General features: G+C 44.9%; 2 protein-coding genes across 2 annotated transcripts; one reads left to right on the top strand and one right to left on the bottom strand.

Annotated features, from left to right (window-relative positions):
* The first annotated feature begins 15,223 nt into the window (after positions 1–15,223).
* On the top strand, positions 15,224–17,612 carry LOC124698356 (vicilin-like seed storage protein At2g18540). The gene is made up of 6 exons (XM_047230841.1): positions 15,224–15,512; positions 15,602–15,792; positions 15,881–15,961; positions 16,057–16,389; positions 16,477–16,996; positions 17,066–17,612. Exons 1-6 carry the CDS (start codon positions 15,224–15,226, stop codon positions 17,515–17,517), a joined length of 1,866 nt encoding a protein of 621 aa, XP_047086797.1. The 3' UTR covers positions 17,518–17,612.
* Positions 17,613–19,591: 1,979 nt separating this feature from the next.
* On the bottom strand, positions 19,592–25,521 carry LOC124696155 (COP9 signalosome complex subunit 4). Its single transcript, XM_047228922.1, has 14 exons — positions 25,345–25,521; positions 25,111–25,262; positions 23,134–23,237; positions 22,992–23,052; positions 22,829–22,921; positions 22,633–22,733; positions 22,198–22,306; positions 21,035–21,079; positions 20,891–20,959; positions 20,714–20,805; positions 20,601–20,643; positions 20,244–20,303; positions 20,047–20,106; positions 19,592–19,826 (listed from the first exon to the last, which is right to left on the bottom strand). Exons 1-14 carry the CDS (start codon positions 25,478–25,480, stop codon positions 19,752–19,754), a joined length of 1,200 nt encoding a protein of 399 aa, XP_047084878.1. The 5' UTR covers positions 25,481–25,521; the 3' UTR covers positions 19,592–19,751.
* Positions 25,522–26,437: the final 916 nt, after the last annotated feature.

The raw sequence follows: 26,437 nt of genomic DNA, 5'->3' as shown, positions 1-26,437 counted from the left end.
TCTCAACAATAGATATATGAGATAAATCAAGAGAAAAATCATAATCCTTATCCTTAATGTTTATAGGAGATGTGGCAAATTTAGGATCAAGAGACAGTTTATATCTAACAGCACGTTGTGCAAGAAGCTTTTTAATGTTACTTGCATCATTAGTAGCATTACATTTATCAATAAAATCATCATCAAGTTCCACATAATCTTCATCAAGATCATCACTAGAGTGTTCAACAGACTCAGGTGAATTAACAGGTGTAACAGTATTTTCAATTTGTCTAGACCTGGCAATTGTAGCATCTAGAAAAGAACCTAATGAATCATTATCATCAAGCACAATAGAAGCATCATCAAGATTATAAGAGGAATTTTCAGATTCGACGGAAGTACCGGCATGTGAAGCTTGTGGTGGTGAAACAAGTTGACTTATCACGAGATGGTGAATCAAGAGCAGCAGAGGTACTCAGAGTTGTACCTTTTCTTGTAGTGGATGGTAATATGGCGACTTTAGCATCACGAGGTTTACCCATGATGGAGGATTTGCAGCGAACAATATCAATTCAGGTGAACTTGCAAATAAATCTATGCTCCCCGACAACGGCGTCAGAAAATAGTCTTGATGACCCACAAGTAATGGGGGATCGCAACAGTCTTCGAGGGAAGTAAAACCCAATTTATTGATTCGACACAAGGGGAGCCAAAGAATATTTGTAAGCCTTAACAGCGGAGTTGTCAATTCAGCTGCACCTGGAAACGAGACTTGCTCGCAAGAATTTATCAAGTAGTAACAGCTTTATAGCGAGTAGCGATCGAAATATAAGCAACGGTGTAATAAAGACAAGCAGTAGTGATTATAGTAAACAACGAGGATTAAAATACCGTAGGCATAGGGATGGATGAACGGGCGCTGCATGGATAAGATAACTCATGTAATAATCAAGGCAAGGCATTTGCAGATAATAATAAAACAATATCCAAGTACTAAATAACCATAGGCATGTGTTCCGTATATAGTCGTACGTGCTCGTAATGAGAAACTTGCACAACATCTTTTGTCCTACCAGCCGGTTGATGTCTACGCACGCTTCTATTCCTGTAGACAGTGTTGGGCCCCCAAGAGCAGAGGTTTGTAGAACAGCAGCAAGTTTCCCTTAAGGGAATCACCCAAGGTTTATCGAACTCAGGGAGGTAGAGGTCAAAGATATCCCTCTCAAGCAACCCTGCAATTAAGATACAAGAAGTCTCTTGTGTCCCCAACACACCTAATACACTTGTCAGATGTATAGGTGCACTAGTTCGGCGAAGAGATAGTGAAATACAAGTAATATGGATGATTATAAGTAGTAATTGCAATCTGAAATAAAAATGGCAGCAAGCAAACATGCAGTAGAACAGTAAATAAACGGTGATTCGATATTTGGAAACAAGGCCTAGGGATCATACTTTCACTAGTGGACACTCTCAACAATGATCACATAACTGAATAAATAAATGCTGCTTTCAAACACTCTCTTGTTGGATAATAAACACCATTCATTGTGTAGGGCTACAAGAGCACACCTCAAGCCGGAGTAAACAAGCTCCACAACATCCGGAGTTCATATTAAAGTAACCTCTAGAGTGCATAATAGACCGTTGCAATTTAGACCGAGTACTAACATATCATACACACCGTCGGCAATAGCTATGAAAGGGGGAATAGATCGCATCAATACTATCATAGTAATAGTTAACTTCATAATCCGCAAGAGATTACAATCATAACCTACGCCAAGTACTACATGATGCACACACTGTCACCTTTACATCATGGAGGAGGAATAGACTACTTTAATAACATCACTAGAGTAGCACATAGATTAATAGTGATACAAAGCTCATGATCACATAAAGATCACTTCATGGGAGAGAGAGATGAACCACATAGCTACCGGTAGAGCCCTCAGCCTCGGGGAGAACTACTCCCTCCTCATCATGGGAGACAGCAACGGTGATGAAGATGGCGGTGGTGTCGATGGAGATGACTCCGGGGGCAATTCCCCGTCCCGGCGGCGTGCCGGAACAGAGATTCTGTCCCCCGAAACTTGTTTTCGCAACGGCGGCGGCTACGGAACTCTTCGTGGAATATCGTCGGGTTTTTTAGGGTTTTCACATCTGGGAGCATATATAGGCGAAGGAGCGATCTCGGTGGCGTCCCGAGGTGGGGTCCCCACTTGGCGGCACGGCCAAGGGGTGGCCCGCCCCCCCCCCTAGGGTGTGGGCTCCTCGCGGCCCCCCTTCGTCTCTCCTTCGGACTCCGTAAAGCCCCTGAAAAATAGGAACGTGGCCTTTTGTTTCGTCCAATTCCGAGAATATTTCTCGTGTAGGATTTCTGAAACCAAAAACAGCGAGAAACGAGAGCTGGCACTTCGGCATCTTGTTAATAGGTTAGTACCGGAAAATGCATCAAAACGATATAAAGTATGAGTAAAACATGTAGGTATTGTCATAAAACTAGCATGGAACATAAGAAATTATAGATACGTTGGAGACGTATCAAGCATCCCCAAGCTTAGTTCCTACTCGCCCTCGAGTACGTAGGTAAACGATAACAAGGATAATTTCTGAAGTGACATGATACCAACATGATCTTGATCAATACTATTGTAAAGCATATGAGATGAATTAAGTGATTCAAAGCAATGGTAAAGATAATGACTAAACAACTGAATCATATAGCAAAGACTTTTCATGAATAGTACTTTCAAGACAAGCATCAATAAGTCTTGCATAAGAGTTAACTCATAAAGCAATAGATTCTTAATAGAAGGTTTTGAAGCAACACAAAGGAAGATATAAGTTTCAGCGAGTTGCTTTCAACTTCAACATGTATATCTCATGGATAATTGTCAATACAAAGTAATATGATGAATGCAAATAAGCAAGTATGTGAGAATCAATGCACACAGTTGACACAAGTGTTTGCTTCTAAGATAGAAAGAAGTAGGTAAACTGACTCAACAAAAAGTAAAAGAAAGGACCCTTCGTAGAGGGAAGCAGGGATTACTCATGTGCTAGAGCTTTTTTATTGTGAAAACATGGAAACAATTTTGTCAACGGTAGTAATAATTCATATGTGTTATGCATAAAACATCCTATAAGTTGCAAGCCTCATGCATCGAATACCAATAGTGCTCGCACCTTGTCCTAATTAGCTCGGATTTCCATGGATTATCATTGCATTATGATACGTCTCAAACGTATCTATAATTTCTTATGTTCCATGCTACTTTTATGATCATACTCACATGCTTTATACACATTATATGTCATTATTATGCATTTTCCGGCACTAACCTATTGACGAGATGCCGAAGAGCCGATTGTTCGTTTTCGCTGTTTTGGTTTCAGAAATCCTAGTAAGGAAATATTCTCGGAATTGGACGAAATCAACGCCCGAGCATCTTAGAATTCCACGAAGCTTCCAGAACACCCGAGAGCCACCAGAGGAGAGCCACAGGGGGCCCACACATGGGGCTGGCGCGGCCCAAGGGGGCGCGCCCCCCTATTGTGTGGCGGCTCCGTACCCCCTCCGACTCCGCCTCTTCGCCTATTTAAAGGTCTCTGACCTAAATCTTCGATACGAAAAAGCCATGGTACGAGAAACCTTCCAGAGCCGCCGCCATCGCGAAGCCAAGATCTGGGGGACAGGAGTCTCTGTTCCGGCACGCCGCCGGGACGGGGAAGTGCCCCCGGAAGGCATCTCCATCGACACCACTGCTGGCGTGCGGTTGACGTGGGAGTTTAGAAATCTTTGTGTAGTAACTTTTCTTCAGGTCCCCGGCAACGGCGCCTGAAATTTAGCTTGATGACGCGTAAAGCACACGCCCGTTGGGAACCCCAAGTGGAAGGTGTGATGCGTACAGCAGCAAGTTTCCCTCAGTAAGAAACCAAGGTTTATCGAACCAGTAGGAGTCAAGAAGCACGTCGAAGGTTGATGGCAGCGGGATGTAGTGCGGCGCAACACCAGGGATTCCGGCGCCAACGTGGAACCCGCACAACACAACCAAAGTACTTTGCCCCAACGAAACGGTGAGGTTGTTAATCTCACCGGCTTGCTGTAACAAAGGATTAGATGTATAGTGTGGATGATGATTGTTTGCGAAAAACGAGTAAAACAAGTATTGCAGTAGATTGTATTCAATGTAAAAGAATAGGACCGGGGTCCACGAGTTCACTAGAGGTGTCTCTCCCATAAGATAAATAGCATGTTGGGTGAACAAATTACGGTCGGGCAATTGACAAATAGAGAGGGCATGACCATGCACATACATGATATGATGAGTATAGTGAGATTTAATTGGGCATTACGACAAAGTACATAGACCGCTATCCGAGCATGCATCTATGCCTAAAAAGTCCACCTTCGGGTTATCATCCGAACCCCTTCCGATATTAAGTTGCAAACAACGAGACAATTGCATTAAGTATGGTGCGTAATGTAATCAATAACTACATCCTCGGACATAGCATCAATGTTTTATCCCTAGTGGCAACAACACATCCACAACCTTAGAACTTTACGTCACTTGTCCCAGATTTAATGGAGGCATGAACCCACTATCGAGCATAAATACTCCCTCTTGGAGTTAAGAGTAAAAACTTGGCCAGAGCCTCTACTAATAACGGAGAGCATGCAAGATCATAAACAACACATAGGTAATAGATTGATAATCAACATAACATAGTATTCTCTATCCATCGGATCCCGACAAACACAACATATAGCATTACGAGATAGATGATCTTGATCATGTTAGGCAGCTCACAAGATCCAACAATGAAGCACATAAGGAGAAGACGACCATCTAGCTACTGCTATGGACCCATAGTCCGGGGGTGAACTACTCACTCATCACTCCGGAGGCGACCATGGCGGTGAAGAGTCCTCCGGGAGATGATTCCCCTCTCCGGCAGGGGTGCGGAGGCGATCTCCTGAATCCCCCGAGATGGGATTGGCAGCGGCGGCGTCTCAGTAAGGTTTTCCGTATCGTGGCTCTTGGTACTGGGGGTTTCGCGACGGAGGCCTTAAGTAGGCGGAAGGGCAGCCTCGGAGGGGTCACGAGGGGCCCACACACCAGGGCCACGCGGCCAGGGCCCAGGCCGTGCCGCCCTGTTGTGTCGCCACCTCGTGGCCCCACTTCGTCTCCCCTCCGGTCTTCTGGAAGCTTCGTGGCAAAATAGGCCCCTGGGCGTTGATTTCGTCCAATTCCGAGAATATTTCCTTTGTAGGATTTCTGAAACCAAAAACAGCAGAAAACAGCAAGCGGCTCTTCGGCATCTCGTTAATAGGTTAGTGCCGGAAAATGCATAAATATGACATAAAGTATGCATAAAACATGTAGATATCATCAATAATGTGGCATGGAACATAAGAAATTATCGATACGTCGGAGACGTATCGGCATCCCCAAGCTTAGTTCCTGCTCGTCCCGAGCAGGTAAACGATAACAAAGATAATTTCTGGAGTGACATGCCATCATAACCTTGATCATACTATTGTAAGCATATGTAATAAATGCAGCGATCAAAACAATGTAAATGACATGAGTAAACAATTGAATCATAAAGCAAAGACTTTTCATGAATAGTGCTTCAAGACAAGCATCAATAAGTCTTGCATAAGAGTTAACTCATAAAGCAATAAATAAAAGTAAAGGTATTGAAGCAACACAAAGGAAGATTAAGTTTCAGCGGTTGCTTTCAACTTATAACACGTATATCTCATGGATATTGTCAATGTAAAGTAATATAACAAGTGCAATATGCAAGTATGTAGGAATCAATGCACGGTTCACACAAGTGTTTGCTTCTTGAGGTGGAGAGAAATAGGTGAACTGACTCAACATAAAAGTAAAAGAAAGGCCCTTCAAAGAGGAAAGCATCGATTGCTATATTTGTGCTAGAGCTTTTATTTTGAAAACATGAAACAATTTTTTCAACGGTAGTAATAAAGCATATGTATCATGTAAATTATATCTTACAAGTTTCAAGCCTCATGCATAGTATACTAATAGTGCCCGCACCTTGTCCTAATTAGCTCGGATTACCGGGATTATCATCGCAATACACATGTTTTAACAAAGTGTCACAAAGGGGTACCTCTATGCCGCCTGTACAAAGGTCTAAGGAGAAAGCTCGCATTTGGATTTCTCGCTTTTGATTATTCTCAACTTAGACATCCATACCGGGACAATATAGACAACGAGATAATGGACTCCTCTTTAATGCATAAGCATGTAGCAATAATTAATGTTCTCATATGAGATTGAGGATATATGTCCAAAGCTGAAACTTCCACCATGATTCATGGCTTTAGTTAGCGGCCCAATGTTCTTCTCTAACATTATGCATGCTCTAACCATTAAATGAGTGGTAAATCTCCCTTACTTCAGACAAGACGGACATGCATAGCAACTCACATGATATTCAACAAAGTGTTGATGGCGTCCCCAGGAACATGGTTATCGCACGACAAACAACTTAATAAGAGATAAAGTGCATAAGTACATATTCAATACCACAATAGTTTTTAAGCTATTCGTCCCATGAGCTATATATTGCAAAGGCGAATGATGGAAATTTAAAGATAGCACTCAAGCAATTTACTTTGGAATGGCGGAGAAATACCATGTAGTATGTAGGTATGGTGGACACAAATGGCATAGTGGTTGGCTCAAGGATTTTGGATGCATGAGAAGTATTCCCTCTCGATACAAGGTTTAGGCTAGCAAGGTTATTTGAAACAAACACAAGGATGAACCGGTGCAGCAAAACTCACATAAAAGATATATTGTAAACATTATAAGACTCTACACCGTCTTCCTTGTTGTTCAAAACCAATACTAGAAATTATCTAGACTTTAGAGAGACCAAATATGCAAACCAAATTTTAGCAAGCTCTATGTATTTCTTCATTAATGGGTGCAAAGTATATGATGCAAGAGCTTAAACGTGAGCACAACAATTGCCAAGTATCAAATTATTCAAGACATTTTAGAATTACTACATGTAGCATTTCCCGATTCCAACCATATAACAATTTAACGAAGAAGATTCAACCTTCGCCATGAATACTATGAGTAAAGCCTAAGGACATATTTGTCCATATGCAACAGCGGAGCGTGTCTCTCTCCCACACAATGAATGCTAGGATCCATTTTATTCAAACAAAAACAAAAACAAACCGACGCTCCAAGCAAAGCACATAAGATGTGATGGAATAAAAATATAGTTTCAGAGGAGAAACCTGATAATGTTGTCGATGAAGAAGGGGATGCCTTGGGCATCCCCAAGCTTAGACGCTTGAGTCTTCTTAAAATATGCAGGGGTGAACCACCGGGGCATCCCCAAGCTTAGAGCTTTCACTCTCCTTGATCATATTGTATCATCTCCCTCTCTTGATCCTTCAAAACTTCCTCCACACCAAACTCGAAACAACTTATTAGAGGGTTAGTGCATAATAAAAATTCACATGTTCAGAGGTGACATAATCATTCTTAACACTTCTGGACATTGCACAAAGCTACTGGACATTAATGGAACAAAGAAATTCATCCATCATAGCAAAAGAGGCAATGCGAAATAAAAGGCAGAATCTGTCAAAACAGAACAGTCCGTAAAGACGGATTTTATTGAGGCACCAGACTTGCTCAAATAAAAATTCCCAAATTGAATGAAAGTTGCGCACATATCTGAAGATCACACACGTAAATTGGCATATTTTTCTGAGCTACCTACAAAGAGGCAGGTCGAAATTCGTGACAGCAAAGAAATCTGTTTCTGCGCAGTAATCCAAATCTAGTATGAACCTTACTATCAACGACTTTACTTGGCACAACAATGCACAAAACTAAGATAAGGAGAGGTTGCTACAGTAGTAAACAACTTCCAAGACTCAAATATAAAATAAAAGTACTGTAGTAAAAACATGGGTTGTCTCCCATAAGCGCTTTTCTTTAACGACTTCCAGCTAGGCGCAGAAAGTGTATATCAAGTGTTATCAAGAGATGGAGCATCGATATCATAAACTCCCCCATATGTAGTGGTACTAAGGGCTTTGTCAATTTTAGGCCTATAATAATATTTTTTTGGTTTAGGCACTTTAGAGACATACATAAACTTTTGCTCCTTACCCACATAAGCTTTCTCTCTAAACTTTATAGATGAAAAGGTTGAACCCAATGTTCCCATAGCCTCTTCAAGTTCACTAATCCTTTGGGTTTGATTATCATGGATAGCACAAGATTCTAAGATGGTGATTCTCTCATTCATTCCACCTAGAGATTTATCAAGTTTTTCAGTGCTATCAAGTAGTGTTCCCAAAGTAGTATCAATACTTGGAAGGTTTTGCTCTATGGTTTCCAACTTTTTCATGACATCTTCAAGAGAGGTTTCAATTTTAACTTCATTAACAGGTGGTGTTCCAAATAAACTCTCAATAATGCAACTAGCTTCTAAAGCGGGAGCGCCTAGGAAGTTACCTCCGCGAGACAATCAAGAACATACCTATTCCAGCTAGAGATACCAACATAAAAATTCCCGAGTAGGATAGTGGTGGAGTGTTTCTTAGTGCACCTATTATGGGCATCACTAATTCTATACCAAGCATCTTTTAAACATTCTCCCCCTTGTTGCTTAAACGAACGAACTTCAACTTCGGGATTACTCATTTTAGCGATAGTAAATAAAGCAAACTAGATAAAATAAATGCAAGTAACTAAAATTTTTGTGTTTTTGATATAGAGTGCAAGACAGTAAATAAAGTAAAGCTAGCAACTAATTTTTTTTGTGTTTTGATATAATGCAGCAAACAAGAAAGTAAATAAAATAAAGCAAGACAAAAACAAAGTAAAGAGATTGGATTGTGGAGACTCCCCTTGCAGCGTGTCTTGATCTCCCCGGCAACGGCGCCAGAAATTTATTGCTGGCATGCGGTTGACGTGGGAGTTTAGAAATCTTTGTGTAGTAACTTTTCTTCAGGTCCCCGGCAACGGCGCCAGAAATTTAGCTTGATGACGCGTAAAGCACACGCCCGTTGGGAACCCCAAGTGGAAGGTGTGATGCGTACAGCAGCAAGTTTCCCTCGATAAGAAACCAAGGTTTATCGAACCGAGTAGGAGTCAAGAAGCACGTCGAAGGTTGATGGCAGCGGGATGTAGTGCGGCGCAACACCGGGGATTCCGGCGCCAACGTGGAACCTGCACAACACAACCAAAGTACTTTGCCCCAACGAAACAGATGAGGTTGTCAATCTCACCGGCTTGTCTGTAACAAAGGATTAGATGTATAGTGTGGATGATGATTGTTTGCGAGAAAACGATAAAACAAGTATTGCGGTAGATTGTATTCAATGTAAAAGAATAGGACCGGGGTCCACAGTTCACTAGAGGTGTCTCTCCCATAAGATAAATAGCATGTTGGGTGAACAAATTACAGTCGGGCAATTGACAAATAGAGAGGGCATGACCATGCACATACATGATATGATGAGTATAGTGAGATTTAATTGGGCATTACGACAAAGTACATAGACCGCTATCCAGCATGCATCTATGCCTAAAAAGTCCACCTTACGGTTATCATCCTAACACCTTCCAGTATTAAGTTGCAAACAACAGACAATTGCATTAAGTATGGTGCGTAATGTAATCAATAACTACATCCTCGGACATAGCATCACTGTTTTATCCCTAGTGGCAACAGCACATCCACAGCCTTAGAACTTTCTGTCACTATCCCAGATTTAATGGAGGCATGAACCCACTATCGAGCATAAATACTCCCTCTTGGAGTTAAGAGTAAAAACTTGGCCAGAGCCTCTACTAACGGAGAGCATGCAAGATCATAAACAACACATAGGTAATAGATTGATAATCAACATAACATAGTATTCTCTATCCATCGGATCCCGACAAACACAACATATAGCATTACAGATAGATGATCTTGATCATGTTAGGCAGCTCACAAGATCCAACAATGAAGCACATAAGGAGAAGTACTTGCCATATCATGAGAATATTACATCATATGAACAAATGTGTTCGTGAAAGTTCTTTTATCGCACTCAGTTGTTAACTGAATTGCTTGAGGACAAGCAATAAGCTAAGCTTGGGGGGAGTTGATACGTCCAAAACGTATCTATTTTCCCGAACACTTTTGCTATTGTTTTGCCTCTAATTTGTGTATTTTGGATGCAACTAACACGGACTAACGCTGTTTTCAGCGAGAATTGCTCGGGTGTCTCGTTTTTGTGCAGAAATCCAACTTTCAGGAAAATCCTCGGAATTTATGCGAAAGGTCTTATTTTCCCGGAAGATTGACGGAGCCAGAAGGGCAAGCCAGGTGGAGGCCCGAGGGCCTCACACACTAGGCCGGCGCGACCCAGGAGGGGGGCGCGCCGCCCTGTTGTGTGGCCCCCTCGGCTGGCCTCCGACGCCCTCTCTGCGGACTACTTAACGCCTTCGACCTAAAAACGCACGGGGGTTAGAAGAAATCGCCGTAAGACATCCGAGACGCCGCCACCGTCGCGAAACTCCGTCTCGGGACCGAAACTCCATTCCGGCACTCCGCCGGGACGGGGAATTGGAGGAGATCATCGCCATCATCACCACCGACGCCTCTCCATCGACCAGCCATGTTTCCCCCATCCATGTGTGAGTAATTCCCCCGCTTGTAGGCTGAAGGGGATGGTAGGGATTGGATGAGATTGGTCATGTAATAGCATAAGATTGTTAGGGCATAGTGCCTAGTGTCCGTAATTGGTACTTTTATGATATTGTTGCAACTTGTTATGCTTAATGCTTGTCACTAGGGCCCGAGTGCCATGATCTCAGATCTGAACATGTTATCAATTCATTATGATATTAATTGCTTTATGATCTTACCTGCAAGTTGTATACACGTATTGCTGTCCGGAACCCGAGGCCCCAAAGTGACAGAAATTGGGACAACCGAAGGGGATGGCGGTGATATGAGGATCACATGTGTTCATGGAGTGTTAATGCTTTGCTCCGGTGCTCTATTAAAAGGAGTGCCTTAATTTCCAGTAGATTCCCTAGAGGCCCGGCTGCCACCGGCTGGTAGGACAAAAGATGTTGTGCAAGTTTCTCATTGTGAGCACGTACAACTATATATGGAACACATGCCTATTGATTGATTAGTACTTGGACACCGTTTTATTATTATCTGCAAATGCCCTGCTTTGATTGTTACATGAGTTTCTCTCATCCATGCAACGCCCGTTCATCCATCCCTGTGCCTACAGTATTTTAATCCCGATGTTTACTATAATCACTACTGCTTGTCTTTGTTACTCTCTTCGTTGTTATTTCACTACTGTTAATGCTATAAAACTGTTACTACTGATAAACTCTTGCGAGCAAGTCTGTTTCTAGGTGCAGCTGAATTGACAACTCCGCTGTTAAGGCTTACAAGTATTCTTTGTCTCCCCTTGTGTCGAATCAATAAATTGGGTTTTACTTCCCGCGAAGACTGTTGCGATTCCCTATACTTGTGGGTTATCAATAGGCAGCTCACAAGATCTAACATGATAGCACAATGAGGAGAAGACAATCATCTAGCTACTGCTATGGATCCATAGTCCAGGGGTGGACTACTCACACATCGATCCGGAGGCGATCATGGCGATGAAGAGACCTCCGGGAAATGATTCCCCTCTCCGGCAGGGTGCCGAAGGCGATCATGGCGATGAAGAGACCTCCGGGAAATGATTCCCCTCTCCGGCAGGGTGCCGGAGGCGATCTCCTGAATCCCCCGAGATGGGATTGGCGGCGGTGGCGTCTCGGTAAGGTTTTCCGTATCGTGGCTCTCGGTACTGGGGGTATTCGCGACGAAGGCTTTAAGTAGGCGGAAGGGCAGGTCAGGGGGCGTCACGAGGGGCCACACAACAGGCCGGCGCGGCCAAGGCTTGGGCCGCGCCGCCCTAGTGTGTCGCCACCTCGTGGCCCCACTTCGTTTCCTCTTCGGACTTCTGGAAGCTTCGTGGAAAAATAGGCCCCTGGGCGTTGATTTTGTCCAATTCCGAGAATATTTCCTTACTAGGATTTGTGAAACCAAAAACAGCGAAAACAAAGAATCGGCTCTTCGGCATCTCGTCAATAGGTTAGTGCCGGAAAATGCATAATAATGACATATAATGTGTATAAAGCATTTGAGTATCATCATAAAAGTAGCATGGAACATAAGAAATTATAGATACGTTTGGGACGTATCAGGGTGGCCCGATCTTCTCAGTAAGCAACGGTGGTGATGATGATCACGGGGTGATTGCAGCGGAGGTAATTTGGATGAAGTGGATGATAACTTGTATGACGCAACGAGATCTCTCGATTGGTCCCTGTCGCCAATGCAACAGTCTCTTAACCACGCAAGATATTCGAAACTCACACACTTGCGCACGTAGCCGCCGACCACGAAGCGGTAAGTTGCAACCGTCTAATTCCCAATGGAACAGCAGATCACACAAGACTTTATCAGGATCTACACAATATCAAACAATATGGTGTAGGGAATTCAATAGTTTTGCAGAGCAAACAACTAAGAACTAGGGTTTATCTTAAACGTGGTCTAAAGCAGCTAGAGGGTGTCCTGGGCACATATATAGGCGTCTGGGACGACTTCTGGATGAAAAGATACAAGAATAACCGACCCAGAATAGATCTGGTCGAGACAGACTCGGACACGGCCGGTCTGGGGGCCGGTCGACCGGGCCTGGGACCGGGCTGGCCGGTTCAAACCGGGCCAGGGACCGGGTTGCAACCGGGCGGGGAAATTGTCGCGCAGCAACGTCCCCGGTTGGCATCAGCGTGGCGCCCGGTTGGCGTCGGGGTGGATCCGGCCTGCCGCCCGGTCGGACCGGGCCAGGGACCGGGCGTGGCGGCCGGTCTGACCGGGTGCTGGGCCGGTCTGGACTTCATCTTCTCCTCTCGCGCATGCCTCCCGCTCCTCCCTCGTGCGTCCATGAGATATCTTCATGTCCAGCTCCACGTCCATCTTCACGTCCAGCTGCTCCTCTCCTCCTCGTGCGATGCTTGTCTCCTCTTCATACCTGATGATACACAAGTAATAGGATTTAGGTAGTATAAAGTTCTGATCAATCAAAGTATCGTTTAGGAACAAGTTCACATGTTGTTTAAGTAGCTTCACACGAGCTCTTGTAATAGGTCCAATGCTAACTTCGTTGGACTTGAGCTTCACAGCAGGTTCATCTTCATTTGGTAATGACGGAGGTGGTAGTGTGGTAGGGATGTCCTCATCATACGTGATGGGCTAAACACGTAGGTATCCATGTACGTATTTATCCGTACTTCAAGCATACACGTACATGTACCGGAACCCTGTCATCTAGTTGATCTGCTCGGCTTCTGGTAGCAGTGCGGCGAGGGCGCTTCGATGATTTTTTTTATTTTATGTATCAGAGATTTATTTGTTTCAGTGCAAGTGCCCTAGTCCCCTTCGACCAGGCCATGGCATCCATCGCGTCCAAGATCGCGCGGGCAGTCGTTGTATGTCCCGCCTCTCCGGCGGCCGTTGGAGGTTGCAGTCGATCTCACCCTTGTCTCCCCCGGACTGGCCGGCGCATGTTCAGCGATCTCACCCCCGAAGGTAACCCCTATTCTCATAGCTATGGATGGGCCTTTTGAGGAATTTAGATGTTATCAATTAATCCTCGAGAACTGAATACCCTTAAATTAAGTTCTCCTCGAAATCATTAGAAAAAGGTCAACCTTCGCGAAGGGAATATAACTCGCTCCGCACACGATAAGTGATGCGTTCTGGTACGAGAAAATCTTTGGCAAGTGGCCTTACTGCTCGCCACGTGTCGTAAGGGGAAGCAATGTGAGGATGAGGGAGGAGAGTCGTACGCGAGAAGAGCTCCTACCCGGCCCGAACCCAGATCTTCTCCGCTGACGCTGGTGGCCAGAGTCAACATGGGCAAGGTGCTTGGTGCCTCCTTGTGCATAGTAGCAATTTTATGTGCAGCATCATTGCTGCATGGGCACAAATTTTCTTAATACAAAGACCAATTTCATCACTTGTAGCAATTTTCATCACCTGACTACAGGGTAACTAAGTCTACAAGTTTTTTGCAGCATAGAAGCAAACTGCAGCAGCAGAACTCGTGGAGATTCAGAGGGAAGAACTCACCGATGCAGTTGGTTGGTCATCTTCGGGGTTGTGGTCGAAAAACACCGAAGGGTTGTTGAATCTTACATGGATGGGTTGCTGCAACGGCTCTCCTGCGCTGGCGTTCGCCGTATCTGCCGCAGCTCGCCAGCGAGGACCCTGATTAGATCTAGAGCTTGAAGCAACAATTGGTGGTGGGACTAGGTGGTTCTTATGGCCTGGAGGAGGGTACATCACGGATCGGAGCAGATGCGCCATGGATTACGCGGCGGAGGTTGCTGCAGGGCTCGTCGCCGGCGGTTGCCGCGCGACCGTCGCTAGTGGCGGAGTTGCGCCCGAGAGTTGGCGGACAAAAGGTTGAAGACACAGTTAATTCAGGTGTTTTGCTGTAATTCGACAGTTTTTGCTGCCCGGCAGCAAAAGTGGGACCATGTCTACCATCCGACAAGATCCTACAGCTCAGTACATTTGATCCGACGGCTGGCGACCTGGAGATGGGAAATCAGATCCCGAGGAGACGCCCAACACTTTCCTTTCTAAATTGTCAAGTTGATCAACAGAATATAAATTGTAGTTGAAAAACACATATCATTCGAAAGCTCGGATGTCATATATATTTTATAATACTCCGTAGTACTTATAATTTTTACGTTCTACGATTTGTATTCGGTCTAACCCAGCGGAGCGGAGGCGTGTATTGCGGTACATCTGGCGTCGGCGCCAGAGGATATAGATCGCGCTGCTCGCAATCCACCTCACTGCGCCACGCGGGCCAAGTGGCTAGGGTAAAGACATATCGCGGACCTCAGCACCGCCTCCAGTCCTCACCTCATCGGGCCACCCACCCCCTTCGTCGTGATCAGGGCACGTTGCGCCCATGCACGCTACGGCCTCCCACGTAGCTCAGCTCTCACGCCACGCATCGCCACTTCACCAGCTTAGCATCCGTCGTCTAGCTACATATGAGGCCTCGAACCCTCCCGTTCAATTCAGAGACCGCGCGAGGTCAGGGGGAAAGCAAAAACAAAGACTTCCAATCATGGCGGTGGCGACGGCTCGGTGGCTCATCCTGTTCCTGGCCGTGTCGGCCACGGCGTGGGCGTCGGCGGACGAGGAGCAATGGAAGGCCGGCGGTGCGGTGGGCGGCCAGGTCGTGCAGAAGGAGAAGCGGAGGGTGGTCGCGGCGAGCGAGGCCGGCACCGTCACGGCCGCCGACGTCGTGGACGCGGCGGGCACGGTGTACCGGCTGCAGTTCATCACCATGGATCCTGGCGCCCTGTTCCTCCCCGTGCAGCTGCACGCCGACATGGTCTTCTACGTGCACAGCGGTACGCACCAGCACTCGCGCATGCAATTTTTTTTTGAGATTGACAGTACATACTTAATACCGTTTTATCTGACTGATTTCTGGGGTCAGGGAGGGGTAATGTGACTTACATCCAAGAAGGGGCCAGCGAATCAAGCTCGCTGGAAGTGGAGCGAGGAGACGTGTACAACTTCGAGCAGGGCAGCATCTTGTACATCCACAGCTACCCAAACGCCACCAGAGAGCGCCTTCGGATCTATGCCATCTTCAGTAGCAACGCCATCGGCTCCGATGATCCCTCGGTACGTGCAAGTACAATCGGCTTTTCTGTTTGGTGATTCTGTAATTGTTTTGGTGATCGATAGATACTGACGACACCCAATATTTCAGCATCCGACGTCGGAAGCATACACGAGCGTCAGTAATCTACTGAAAGGATTTGATGTCCAAATTCTTCGGCTCGGATTTGGGGTAAGTAATAAACAGAGTATAATCGTCAAACACGTATGCACATGCCTTGCCATCTAGAAATTACATCGATTACATGAATTGTTCATCATGTTAAGGTTTCCCCTGACGTGGTGGAGGCGATCAAATCGGCGAAGAGGCCACCGTCGATCATACCATACAACCCAGATCAAGAGAAAAAGCAGGAAGGGGAGTCGAGTTGGACGGAACAAATCTTGGATGCGCTGTGGGGAATCGGCGATCCAGTGAACAAGAAGAAGAAGAAAGAGAAGAAGCAGAAGGGCAAAAAGGAGAAGTCCAAGACATTCAACTTCTACTCGGGCAAGCCGGACGTGGAGAACTGCTTCGGATGGAGCAAAACCATGACCAACAAAGATCTGCAGAACCTGAGGGGGTCCGACATTGGCATGTTCATGGTGAACCTGACCACGGTAAGTGCCTCGCTCGCTGTTGCATTCAGTAGTTTTTCAGTTCTCTTGCTAGGACGTACTGCAGTGTCTCAACTGTCCGATTTGCAGGGATCCATGATGGGGCCTCACTGGAACCCGAAAGCGACGGAGATCGCCATCGTAACACACGGATCAGGAATCGTGCAGACGGTATGCCCGAGCAGCCCGTCGAGCGCCGGAGGCGACAGCGGCCACCACAAGCAGGGCGGCAGGGGTGGCCAAGGAGGCGAGAGAAACCACCACGAGCAGTGCAAGAACTCGGTGTTCCGGGTGAAGGAAGGCGACGTGTTCGTGGTGCCGAGGTTCCACCCGATGGCGCAGATGTCGTTCAACAACGGGTCGTTCGTGTTCGTCGGGTTCAGCACCCACATGGGGCAGAACCACCCGCAGTTCCTGGCCGGGAGGCAGTCGGTGCTGCAGGTGATCGGCAAGGAGATCCTGGCGCTGGCGCTGGGGCAGAAGAACTCCACCGCCGTGGAGAAGCTGCTGTCGGCGCAGACCGGGTCGACCATCATGGCGTGCATCTCGTGCGCGGAGGAGCTGGAGAGGAAGGCGGAGCAGGAGGAGCAGGAGGGTGGGCACGGGAAGGGTGGGGGCGGCGACGAGGAAGAGCGGAGAAGGAAAGAGGAGGAGGAGAGGAAGCGGAGGGAGGAGGAAGAGCAGAGGAGACGGGAGGAGGAGGAAGAGAGGGCGAGGAGGGAAGAGAAGGAACGGAAGCAGAGGGAGGAGGAAGAGAGGGCGAGGAAAGAGGAGAAGGAAAGGAAGCAGAGAGAGGAGGAAGAAGCAAGGAGAGAGGAGAAGGAGCGGGAGGAGGAAGAGAGGGCGAGGAGGGAGGAGGAAAAGCAGAGGAAGCGCGAGGAGGAGGAAGAAGCGGCAAGGAGAGAGCAGGAGGAGGAAGAAAGGCGCAGGAGAGAGGAGGAGGAAGGCGGCGGTGGACAAGGCGGAGGAGGAGACGAACCACCAAGAGAGAAAGAGGAGGAAGCAGGAGGTCGTGGCAGAGGTGACGAGCCGCCGGAAGAGGAGGAGGAAGGCGACTGGGGAGGAGATTCAGCCAAGAACCTGAAGAAACGCTACCGTGTTCGCAAGGGCGCCATGTTCCGCAGCGCCTGAAGATCGACTGCTCGATTCCCCCTCGCATTGCATTGCATGCTTTCTGCAATTCCGCTGTGAGCTTTCCTGCGTAGTAATAGTACGAATAATGGTGGCCTCGCTCTCCTAGATGACGAGCCTAATCTTATCGGTGTCGGCTATATTTTCAGTTTTGTTTGGTCCGTTCTGTCACTGTGTCTGTAGCTGGGTTGTAAGAGAGCTTCTACATTAGGTCCTGTTTTTCGTAAATAAGGAACTTTTTTTATTAAAGTATAGAAAAGAGCGTTTTTTTTTTCTTGATGCTGTGAATTGGGTCGCCGTCATGGAAGAAGACTCCCTGACCCGAGCTCTTTCCGGTAGCAGGTTGCAGAGGCCTGCAGGATCTGTTTGGGCGGGCAATAGCAAAGAAGCAGGCCGTTGGGTCCTGGAGTGGCGGACACTGCATTCCAGCCCGTTTCTCTACGGCCTAGCGCTAGTCTCCTGTTTATTCCACCTAGTGCTCAGTCGCTCCACTATTTAGTCCCACCTCGAAACTTTGCAAACAAAACGACCAGCTTAAATACCCGGCTGAAGCAGAGTGCACGCCGAGCTCAGTCACGAGAGCTTGTGACCCATGTGGGGGCATTAAGGTGGTGCGGATGTTTGGTGCGGACTCTGGGCCTGGGCCTATGCTGCACACGCTGGCTTGCCCGTTCCAAGTTGCGTAGTGGGCTGAGTGGTTGAGGCGAAGGCCTTGGCCTCTCTGTCCCTGAAGTGGCAGGCACTGCGTGAGGCTGGTTTCACAGAGCAGCGTTCACTGCCCGCTTCCAACGGTGGAAGGATAACAGGCCGCTGCAACATTGGCCCGCTCTGGCCCCGTGTCCTTCCATAGCAGACCACCATTTTTTTTTTCTCCTATCAGCAGCGCCTTGAGGTGCAGAAAAAATATGGGTGAGGCGAATGTTGCTGCATATATCGAATTTATTCCATTCAAAAACGATTCGCAGTTATTGTTTTTCTCTTCTGTCACGGTTTGATGGATGACCAAGGAAACAAAATGGATTTGGGATTGCTGACACGTGAAGAGAAAAAAAATTCAGGCCTTCAGTTTCTACATTTTACATTTACTGAGGTCGGATTTTAACGACCATGTTTTACCTCATGTATTTTTTGTGTTTACTTTAACATGGAGACAGCTTAAAGACCACAAACTGCGAAGCTAAGGGGTTGTAGTGTTGATCTGTACATTCTGACGTCTAGAAGCTGCTTATATATTGAGCGGTGGATGTATGTTACTTAACAAATACAGAACGAAAGAAAGAAATACAAACAGGTCCACAGCGCCACAATAACTCGGCAGCCAAAGCAACGATGTCATCACCTCGCCAAGGTCGCACCACCTGAGGCAGAGTCCATGTGGAACCTTCGCGAGACTCCAAAGTGGCCGTCAACCAGCCATGAGAAGTGAGGCAAGACATGTGTCATCGTCGTGTGTCCTCCATCCCAAAGGCAGCAGCTACAGATCCTGGCCGCACAAGTTTTGCAGCACAACTAGATGTAGAGCCCTTTGCTCAACCCTCCCCCCATGATGGCTGGCGAAAAGAGAAGAAAGAGGACCAACATGGACTTATTGACGGATATGCCGACGGTACCACAAAGGAGAGGAAGACCACAGAGGTTGCCTGATGCAACCAGGAAGCACCGGCGACTCGCTATCAGCTTCTGGCATAGAGCCCACACCTAGACCTAGAGCCTCACCCTGCAGCTCAGCACCGGCTGCTGCTGTAGAGGAGGGGAGGGGCCAGCCAGCCCTACATCTGGGGTGTAGCAGATGTAGGAGAGAGAGGGCGAGAGCGCTGGATATGCACGTTTAGTCAGGGCTAGTCCACAGTTACAGAAATCAGTTGGACACGAAGAGCTTGATAAGCATATTTAAGGAGTAAAACAGCCAAAGATAGGCAAGAACAATGCATCAACAGACGAAGAACAGCATATCATGATATCAATCAAGCATGCAAAAGTACAGACTACTTGCCGAGTGCTATAGCACTAATTTCCTCCAGCAATGCTTGTGAAACCTATTGTACCAAAGTAACACCAGAGCACATAACTCAGCATTTTCAACCCAAATTTCACATCAGATCATTGCATAGCAGAATTGGTTCCAAAAGGCTGACAGTACTTCCAACAGCAAAACATCTGTACAGCACGTTAATCCAGGAAGTTGATCAGTGTTGGCGCAGGTACCATTTCAGCAATTGGATGGATAAACCCCCTCAGACAGGTATAGCGATCCCCTTGCTCGACATGCTGTCAAGGATGTCGTTCAGCGCTTGGCACAGTCCAGCAATCTGCAGGTGTCAAAAGTGCATGCAAAGCATGTTCAGAAATCGGGGGATCAATTTTCTAGATAGTGGTTGTTGTATTACATAGCAGGCGCTTGTGGAAACAAATTGTTGCCAGAGCATGTGGGTAAGTGCAAGTATGCAACAGTGCAAATGCTAGTTTATCGCTATGAAAACAGAAATAAAAACATGCTAAAACAAAGAAGCGGTTCGCTGCTAAACTAACCTGCTGGTCCCACTGCTGCAGCCCTTCAGTATCATCTTCAAAGTGTATCACAGCTTCAACCTGTGAACAAAGATGTAGGAATGAATCTCAGGTTGACATCATGAAGAAGTTGTTGAGAAAATATGTTCCAGAATTACATGATTTAATTGATAGCAAATAAAAATGAATACCAAAAAAAGGGGAACTCATCAAGATACCTGATCAATTGACCCCCGCATTCTATCTTCACAGATCATTCGAGATGCTATCTTCTCAGCCTGCCAGTATAGAAGTCAACAGTAAGTAGTGGCTCAAAATTTTAATGGCTACATAATATCCTAGATTAAGTTCAGAACTTTATGCATCATATTTGCATTTCAGTAGGAGCCAAATACAAACAAAGAGCTGATCCTGATCTATGTTTCCATGTTGTATGAATTTAATGTACTCCATTTATGCTTTACAGAGAAGTTAAGTTTCCTTTTACAAGTCAAGGGCAAAACATAGCAGGCAGTCGAGGTTGCTGGCAGAGTTCAGGGAAATGAAAGAAGCAAAACATGAACAAAGAATATTACCTTCCTAGGGTCAATGCCCAACAATGTTCCAAGCTCATCAAAGCTGCAGAAATAGTTTGATGAGTTAGATCAATCAACCATGATGTATGTACAAACTATCCGTGAATACTGACCTGATATTGGTGTAAAGTTTGCTGGCAGCAAGGAGATTATGTTCAATCATCGCCCGGTCAAGCACAGTAGACTTGTCTGGCAGAAGAGCTTTCTGTTCAACAGTCAAAAACTCCAATCATGAACACCATAAATGACAACTTATCTGGAAAGAGGTAGATATGATTGAAGGTTCTTACTTGATGCGGCTTCAGCTCCTCTGCAAATGCATCAATTTCTGGTTTCCTCAAAATCCTTTCAAGAAAAACCTGAATGTTTGGAAAAGTTAGAGACGGTATCGGTGATCATAACTTATATCAGGGGAGCATATCCACATAAAATACCTTCTGCAGTATTGGGTATATCTTGAGCTTCGAGCATCTTTCATCCTGAAAGGGGCAAATCATTATAACATCATGCCATAAGTCATAATTTAGGAATCATTAAAATAAGATGAACTCTGAAAAAAAAACATTTATAGATAACTATAACAGTACCAAAGTGTTGGTTCTAGGCAACATAGCCAAAAGACCAAAGAAATCATTCGGATAGAATAAAGATGATGGCTCAGAGAAAGGCAATAATAAGATGTATAGATTGATTGCCATAAGAGGTTTAAAATTGTGCTATGAAAGATTTACAAAAATAGCAAACCAATATAAATGGTTCAAAGGATTATGTTATTAGTAAATTAGTAATTAGTAACAAACTCAGAACTGAGTGCTAGCTCTGTGGCAAGGCTTGCGAGTGCGCAGCCAGCCCACCAGGGTTCGAATCTCCTCCGCAGCGGTAATTCGCTGGAGGGGCGGACTAAACGGGTTATCATCCGTAGCGGTAATTCGCTGGAGAGTCTCATCCTAACAACGTATAGCCAAGGGAGGGAACATTCCCCCGTTGGTCAACGTAATTAGTAACAAACTGCATAATTTCAGAGAACGGGATGATAGGCACAGCTAGGTTTAACGATGTAATGGGTTCCCACAATTCCAGGATGCAATATAATTTATTTCATATTCCATTATTCGTTCTCATAATTACGAGGGACTATGAATGATGAGTGGCAAAATAAAATTTGTCATCTACCAAAAAAAAATACAGAACTAAGTTGGCAACTTAAACCAGTCAGTCTAAAACTTTTAAGAAGTGGTGCAGCTCCAGAAAGCTGCATTTCTTTGGTTGTTTCCAATTGGCAAACACATGATCAAGAGAGAGAACTAGGACGATCGTGAGGTTACTAAGTTATTATAGCAACTAATGATACTCAGGATACTGGGTACTAGGGGCAATGGGGTAAATAAAATACTGCCTCCGTGGCTCTGTTCCAAATTAATTGAGGCAGCTTTGTCTAGGTACAGATAATATGTATATACATCCGTATCTAGAAAAAGCTCCGTCACTTAATTTGGAACAAACGGAATAGGTGTGAAAAGACATGATGCTACTAGGAGCAATAGGGTAAACATAGGTGTGAAAACATAGGATACTGAGATGAGCAAAGAGCCAATACCTTATACAATGTAGCAAGAACACGAGAGCGCTGTGGACCAGCACCAGCCAATATTGTGCATGTTATAGCAGCACTAAGAGCTTGTTCAAGTGCATTTTCATCAATCTCTCTGAGATAATACACAATGAATGTTCCATCAAGATTTTTTGTAGAACAAAATATAGAAGCAATATTAATTCCAAACATGACTTGCGAAATCAATCTAACATAACCAACTGCAGTATCTAATATAGGTATCGAGTAGGGCCATACTATTATGTACAATGAGTAAATATTGAAATACTTGCCTTAAAGGTGCTGAACAGAAATTAGACTAGCAAGACAACAAATCAACCATATACGAGACATAATTTTAAGCAGGGTAGATAAGTAAAAAAAGTTAAGAAGTTGCAGAAGAGAAAAAAAACGTATGCAACAGGATGGAGTAAGCCTTACTCATCCCCAATTTGGCGTTGTTCAATTTGAGAGATACCATAGTATCGAAGTGCAGCTTCCAAGAATTTACGCTTTAGATCTAAAATTCTCGCATAGCAGACCTATAAGAGATAAAATAAAAATAAAAATGAAATAAATGTTATTGTCCTCAGTTGTAGACAGATAAACTGTTAAAACTGTTTCTGCATCAACATACCCTGTATTGTAAGTTCAGAACTTCCTGGTTGCTGTTTGTGACCAAAAACGAGGCTTTGTTAATAAAAGCTTCAGCATTCACTGCATCATCATCCTACAAAAGGAAGAACTACATTAGTCCAGCTGACAATGCAATGACAATAAAAGCTAGGAAAACCACTAACCTCCAAATAGAGTCGTGCAATCTGGACACACTTGGATAATTTGTTTGTGTCGTCAAGCATCCTGATTTTTAGAAGATGGTCAGAATTCCCTGACTAACAGAAAAATCCATTCACATATTTTGAGAGACAGGCTTGTTCCTACCTGATTCCCGAGTCCAAGTCAATGCCACTAAGCATTTGTGCTGCTCTCGACCATTGTTGTTCGGATTCATAGAGTTCTGCAAGCTTCTCTCTAATCACTACTACCTGCATTTAGATAGACAGCAAAATCCTTGATTAAGAATATTCCAGCATTTCTTTACATTATATATATAACACAAGGGTCAAACACAAAGTTGCTCAAAACGATTTAATGAGAAGTTACAGAACACAGAGACAGGTACTGCATAAGTTGTCTGTAATAGAGAAAAAAACAAGACATTCATATTCTCAAACAAGAGATCTGTATTATATAATAAACATTTTATATGCAGATTCTAAAATAGCGGTAACATTTCCATATAAAATCACTGGATGAATTATTTCCACAAGATGACAAGCAGTAAGCATTCTTCGTACCTTCTTCAAGCATGGTCATAGATCAACCAGCTTTGATCTACACAATCCTCCAAAACTAGGTATATTTGTTAAAAAGAACACTTATTCCACATTGCTTTACTTTCATGGTGGCTACTGACTACTGCCTCGCAATGAATAGCTAAGACCTATGACACAATTACCATAACTGCAACAACAGAAATCACACTACCATAATTGCAATAAACCATAACGGCTAATTTTAGGGATCTTTTTCAGTAGCATAAGAAAGTTCAAACACACAAGACAGTACAAATTGCAAATAAGTAACTAATAGATATTTCGATTTCTGAAATGCAATGCACCAGAGGGACATGATTCATTCTGCATATTTAGAATTCCACATCATATGAGCATGGAATAAGTGCCAGAAGTGATTGCCTGTATTGCATTGCAAATTTACAATCTCTACTCATATACATGATTATGAAGTATAAACAAAAACTAGGAAGAAATGATACGCAGAATCTGTAGAAATAAGGTCACAAAAATTTTAAAAAAAATGATTTGATCTAAAACTCAGCCCAGATATGCACTGCCAACTTTTACAATACAATCAATTATCTGCATCCCTAGAAATTCAGTGGTCACTAGATCGACTAATAGTTCAATGCACATACAAGGTCTCAGACAAGACAGAACATTCACTAGAAGATGACGCTCATAAAAGTTCTTTCTTAATAAGAACATGAAACCCTCAACAGTGGAAGCACTGCATTTACTTCTCTGGACTACTTAATGAAATGACTAGCCGGCAAATTTTCCACCGATAACACATTATAGGCTGACAAGCATCTACGAACTAACTTGCTTGGTAACTCTCCCCTTCCAGTGTAGTCTCTACCATTTGCTTGATATATGTAAGTTAACGTATTAACCTAACGAGCTTCAGGGCATTAACCTCGAGTGATTGACTAATAGTTATCCTGCTGCAGCCTAGTATCGAACTATCGAGAGAATACTCAAAATAAGTTAACCATATGGGTTAACGGATTCGCTAAAATGTGGCATGTAACTGGCAAGCTGTTTTAGAGTTAGGTCTTCTTATTAATAATGGCTAACGGACTAACACGGCTTTTAATGGCGGTGTAGTTGATTGACTGGCATAGCTTGACTATAGCTCTATTTTCCGTGAAGAGTATGCTAAGTGAAAATCCAAATGACACGGAACATTATCCTCACTACTTGTCCCTGTGAACACAATCTAGGCGGAGGCTGCATAAACGAGCAATACTCCCTCAGAGAAAAATCAGCCAGAACCCAAATTGGCCATTCCAAGCTAAATCTCACAGAAACAGCAGAAAATCCCCTTACAGCAGAAGCTCTGTTTGTACTACTAGGAGCTAGTTTGTCAGTTCAAAACATTCAGTTTGCAGATATGTTGGCCAACTGCAAAAAAAAGTAAGTGCTGTGCTAGCAATTTCCCCAAATATACCATGGCATTGTATAGCAGCTATACAGATGGTGCAGTACAACATACTACAACTACTACAGAGCAATCTGGTAGTTGAGATTAGCCTGATAGGAACGGAAGGGTGTGTACCTGCTCCTCGAAGGAGACCACGCGAGGCTGGATCTGCGTGAGCGCGTAGTGGGCGACCTCCTTCTGGGAGTCCGGCTCCAGCTTCCCGAGCTCCTGCGCGAAGGTCTGCAGCAGCTGCCGCGACACCACGAGCGGCACCTCGTCCGACACCACTGCGCTCGCGCCAATCCCAAACCGTGAGACCCAAATAAAAACCAAATATCGTGAAGTTAGGGTTTGGGGAGAGCGCGTTACTGTGGTTAAGGAAGCGCTTGGCCTGCGCGATGTCCGGCGGGGAAGAGGAGAGGACGGAGGCGAGGATGTGGCGGTACTGCTCGATCTTCTGGCGCTGGTCGGCGATCGCCGCCGCGCTGGCGAGGGCGCTGTCCATGGCGTGCGCTGCCGCAGAAAGCCGGGGAGGTCGGGGGCTGTCGTCGCCGGCGTGGGGGACGGGGTAGCTAGGGTTTTGGCGTTTGATCTGCGGAGAAGAGCAGATTGGGAGGAAAAAGCTAGAACTGGGTTTTGCACATGAACTGGACTCTTGGCTATATTTCGCTGGAGTAAGGCAGGTGATGGGCCGTTTTGATATTTGGACCTACACTTTTGTTGCGTCCAGCGAATATGGGCCAACTTAGCCTTCAACGTTTTGAACTTTCGAGGCCCGGTTTTAGATAGACCGTAATACTAGTGGCAAACTAGGCAGTAGCAACCTCATTGCAACAGGTTCTGAAAACATAGTGTGCTAATTCCGGACAAATAGTTAGTGTGGCTAAATCAAGCATCTATTTTAGTCCAAAGACAAATGTTGAGACAGGAGTTGAGATTTGCAATACCCTCAACATTAACCTGAAGTTTTGTTTGATAAATCTTTGGGACTTCCTGCTTTGGTGGGTGCTGATTGTTTTATGCATTTTGTTGAGAGAATTATTCAAATGATAAAAGGTTGAAATGAAAAAAAATAGTTTTCCATTGGAGAAAGGATAATCAATCCATGTCAATGCAATGTCTGTTTTCAATTTGCCAAAGAATATATGTAAAAAAAATTACATATTTAATTGCACAATTTTGGTGGGGAGATCATGACGAAGGAAAAAAAAAAGATGCACTAGTATTCTCGGTGGAAATTGTGCTTCCCGAAAAGGGAAGGAGGAATGGGTTTTCGTGATCATCACTCATTCAATCTTGCGATGCTAGCTAAGCAAGTATAGAGACTGATCTCAGAACCTATGAGGGGCAACTATTATCTTGACGGAAAAATCCTAAAAGCGGGTCCAAAAACTGGCATTTCGTTCACTTGGAAGAGTCCGGTCGGGCGTGTGGGCTGGCCCATTAACGAGCCACACATTTT

This window comes from Lolium rigidum, chromosome 3, assembly GCF_022539505.1.
Source record: "Lolium rigidum isolate FL_2022 chromosome 3, APGP_CSIRO_Lrig_0.1, whole genome shotgun sequence".
Classification (NCBI taxonomy): domain Eukaryota; kingdom Viridiplantae; phylum Streptophyta; class Magnoliopsida; order Poales; family Poaceae; genus Lolium; species Lolium rigidum.
This window is presented reverse-complemented; position numbering and strand designations above follow the sequence as displayed.

Coding starts and splice junctions, on each gene's coding strand:
- LOC124698356 (XM_047230841.1), top strand. CDS start 15,224: ATGGCGGTGGCGACGGCTCGGTGGCTCATCCTGTTCCTGGCCGTGTCG. Junction 15,962..16,056: donor TTCTTCGGCTCGGATTTGGG/GTAAGTAATAAA, acceptor CATCATGTTAAG/GTTTCCCCTGACGTGGTGGA. Junction 16,390..16,476: donor TCATGGTGAACCTGACCACG/GTAAGTGCCTCG, acceptor TCCGATTTGCAG/GGATCCATGATGGGGCCTCA.
- LOC124696155 (XM_047228922.1), bottom strand. CDS start 25,480: ATGGACAGCGCCCTCGCCAGCGCGGCGGCGATCGCCGACCAGCGCCAG. Junction 25,263..25,344: donor CAAGCGCTTCCTTAACCACA/GTAACGCGCTCT, acceptor GCGCGAGCGCAG/TGGTGTCGGACGAGGTGCCG. Junction 23,053..23,133: donor GACTTGGACTCGGGAATCAG/GTAGGAACAAGC, acceptor TCTAAAAATCAG/GATGCTTGACGACACAAACA.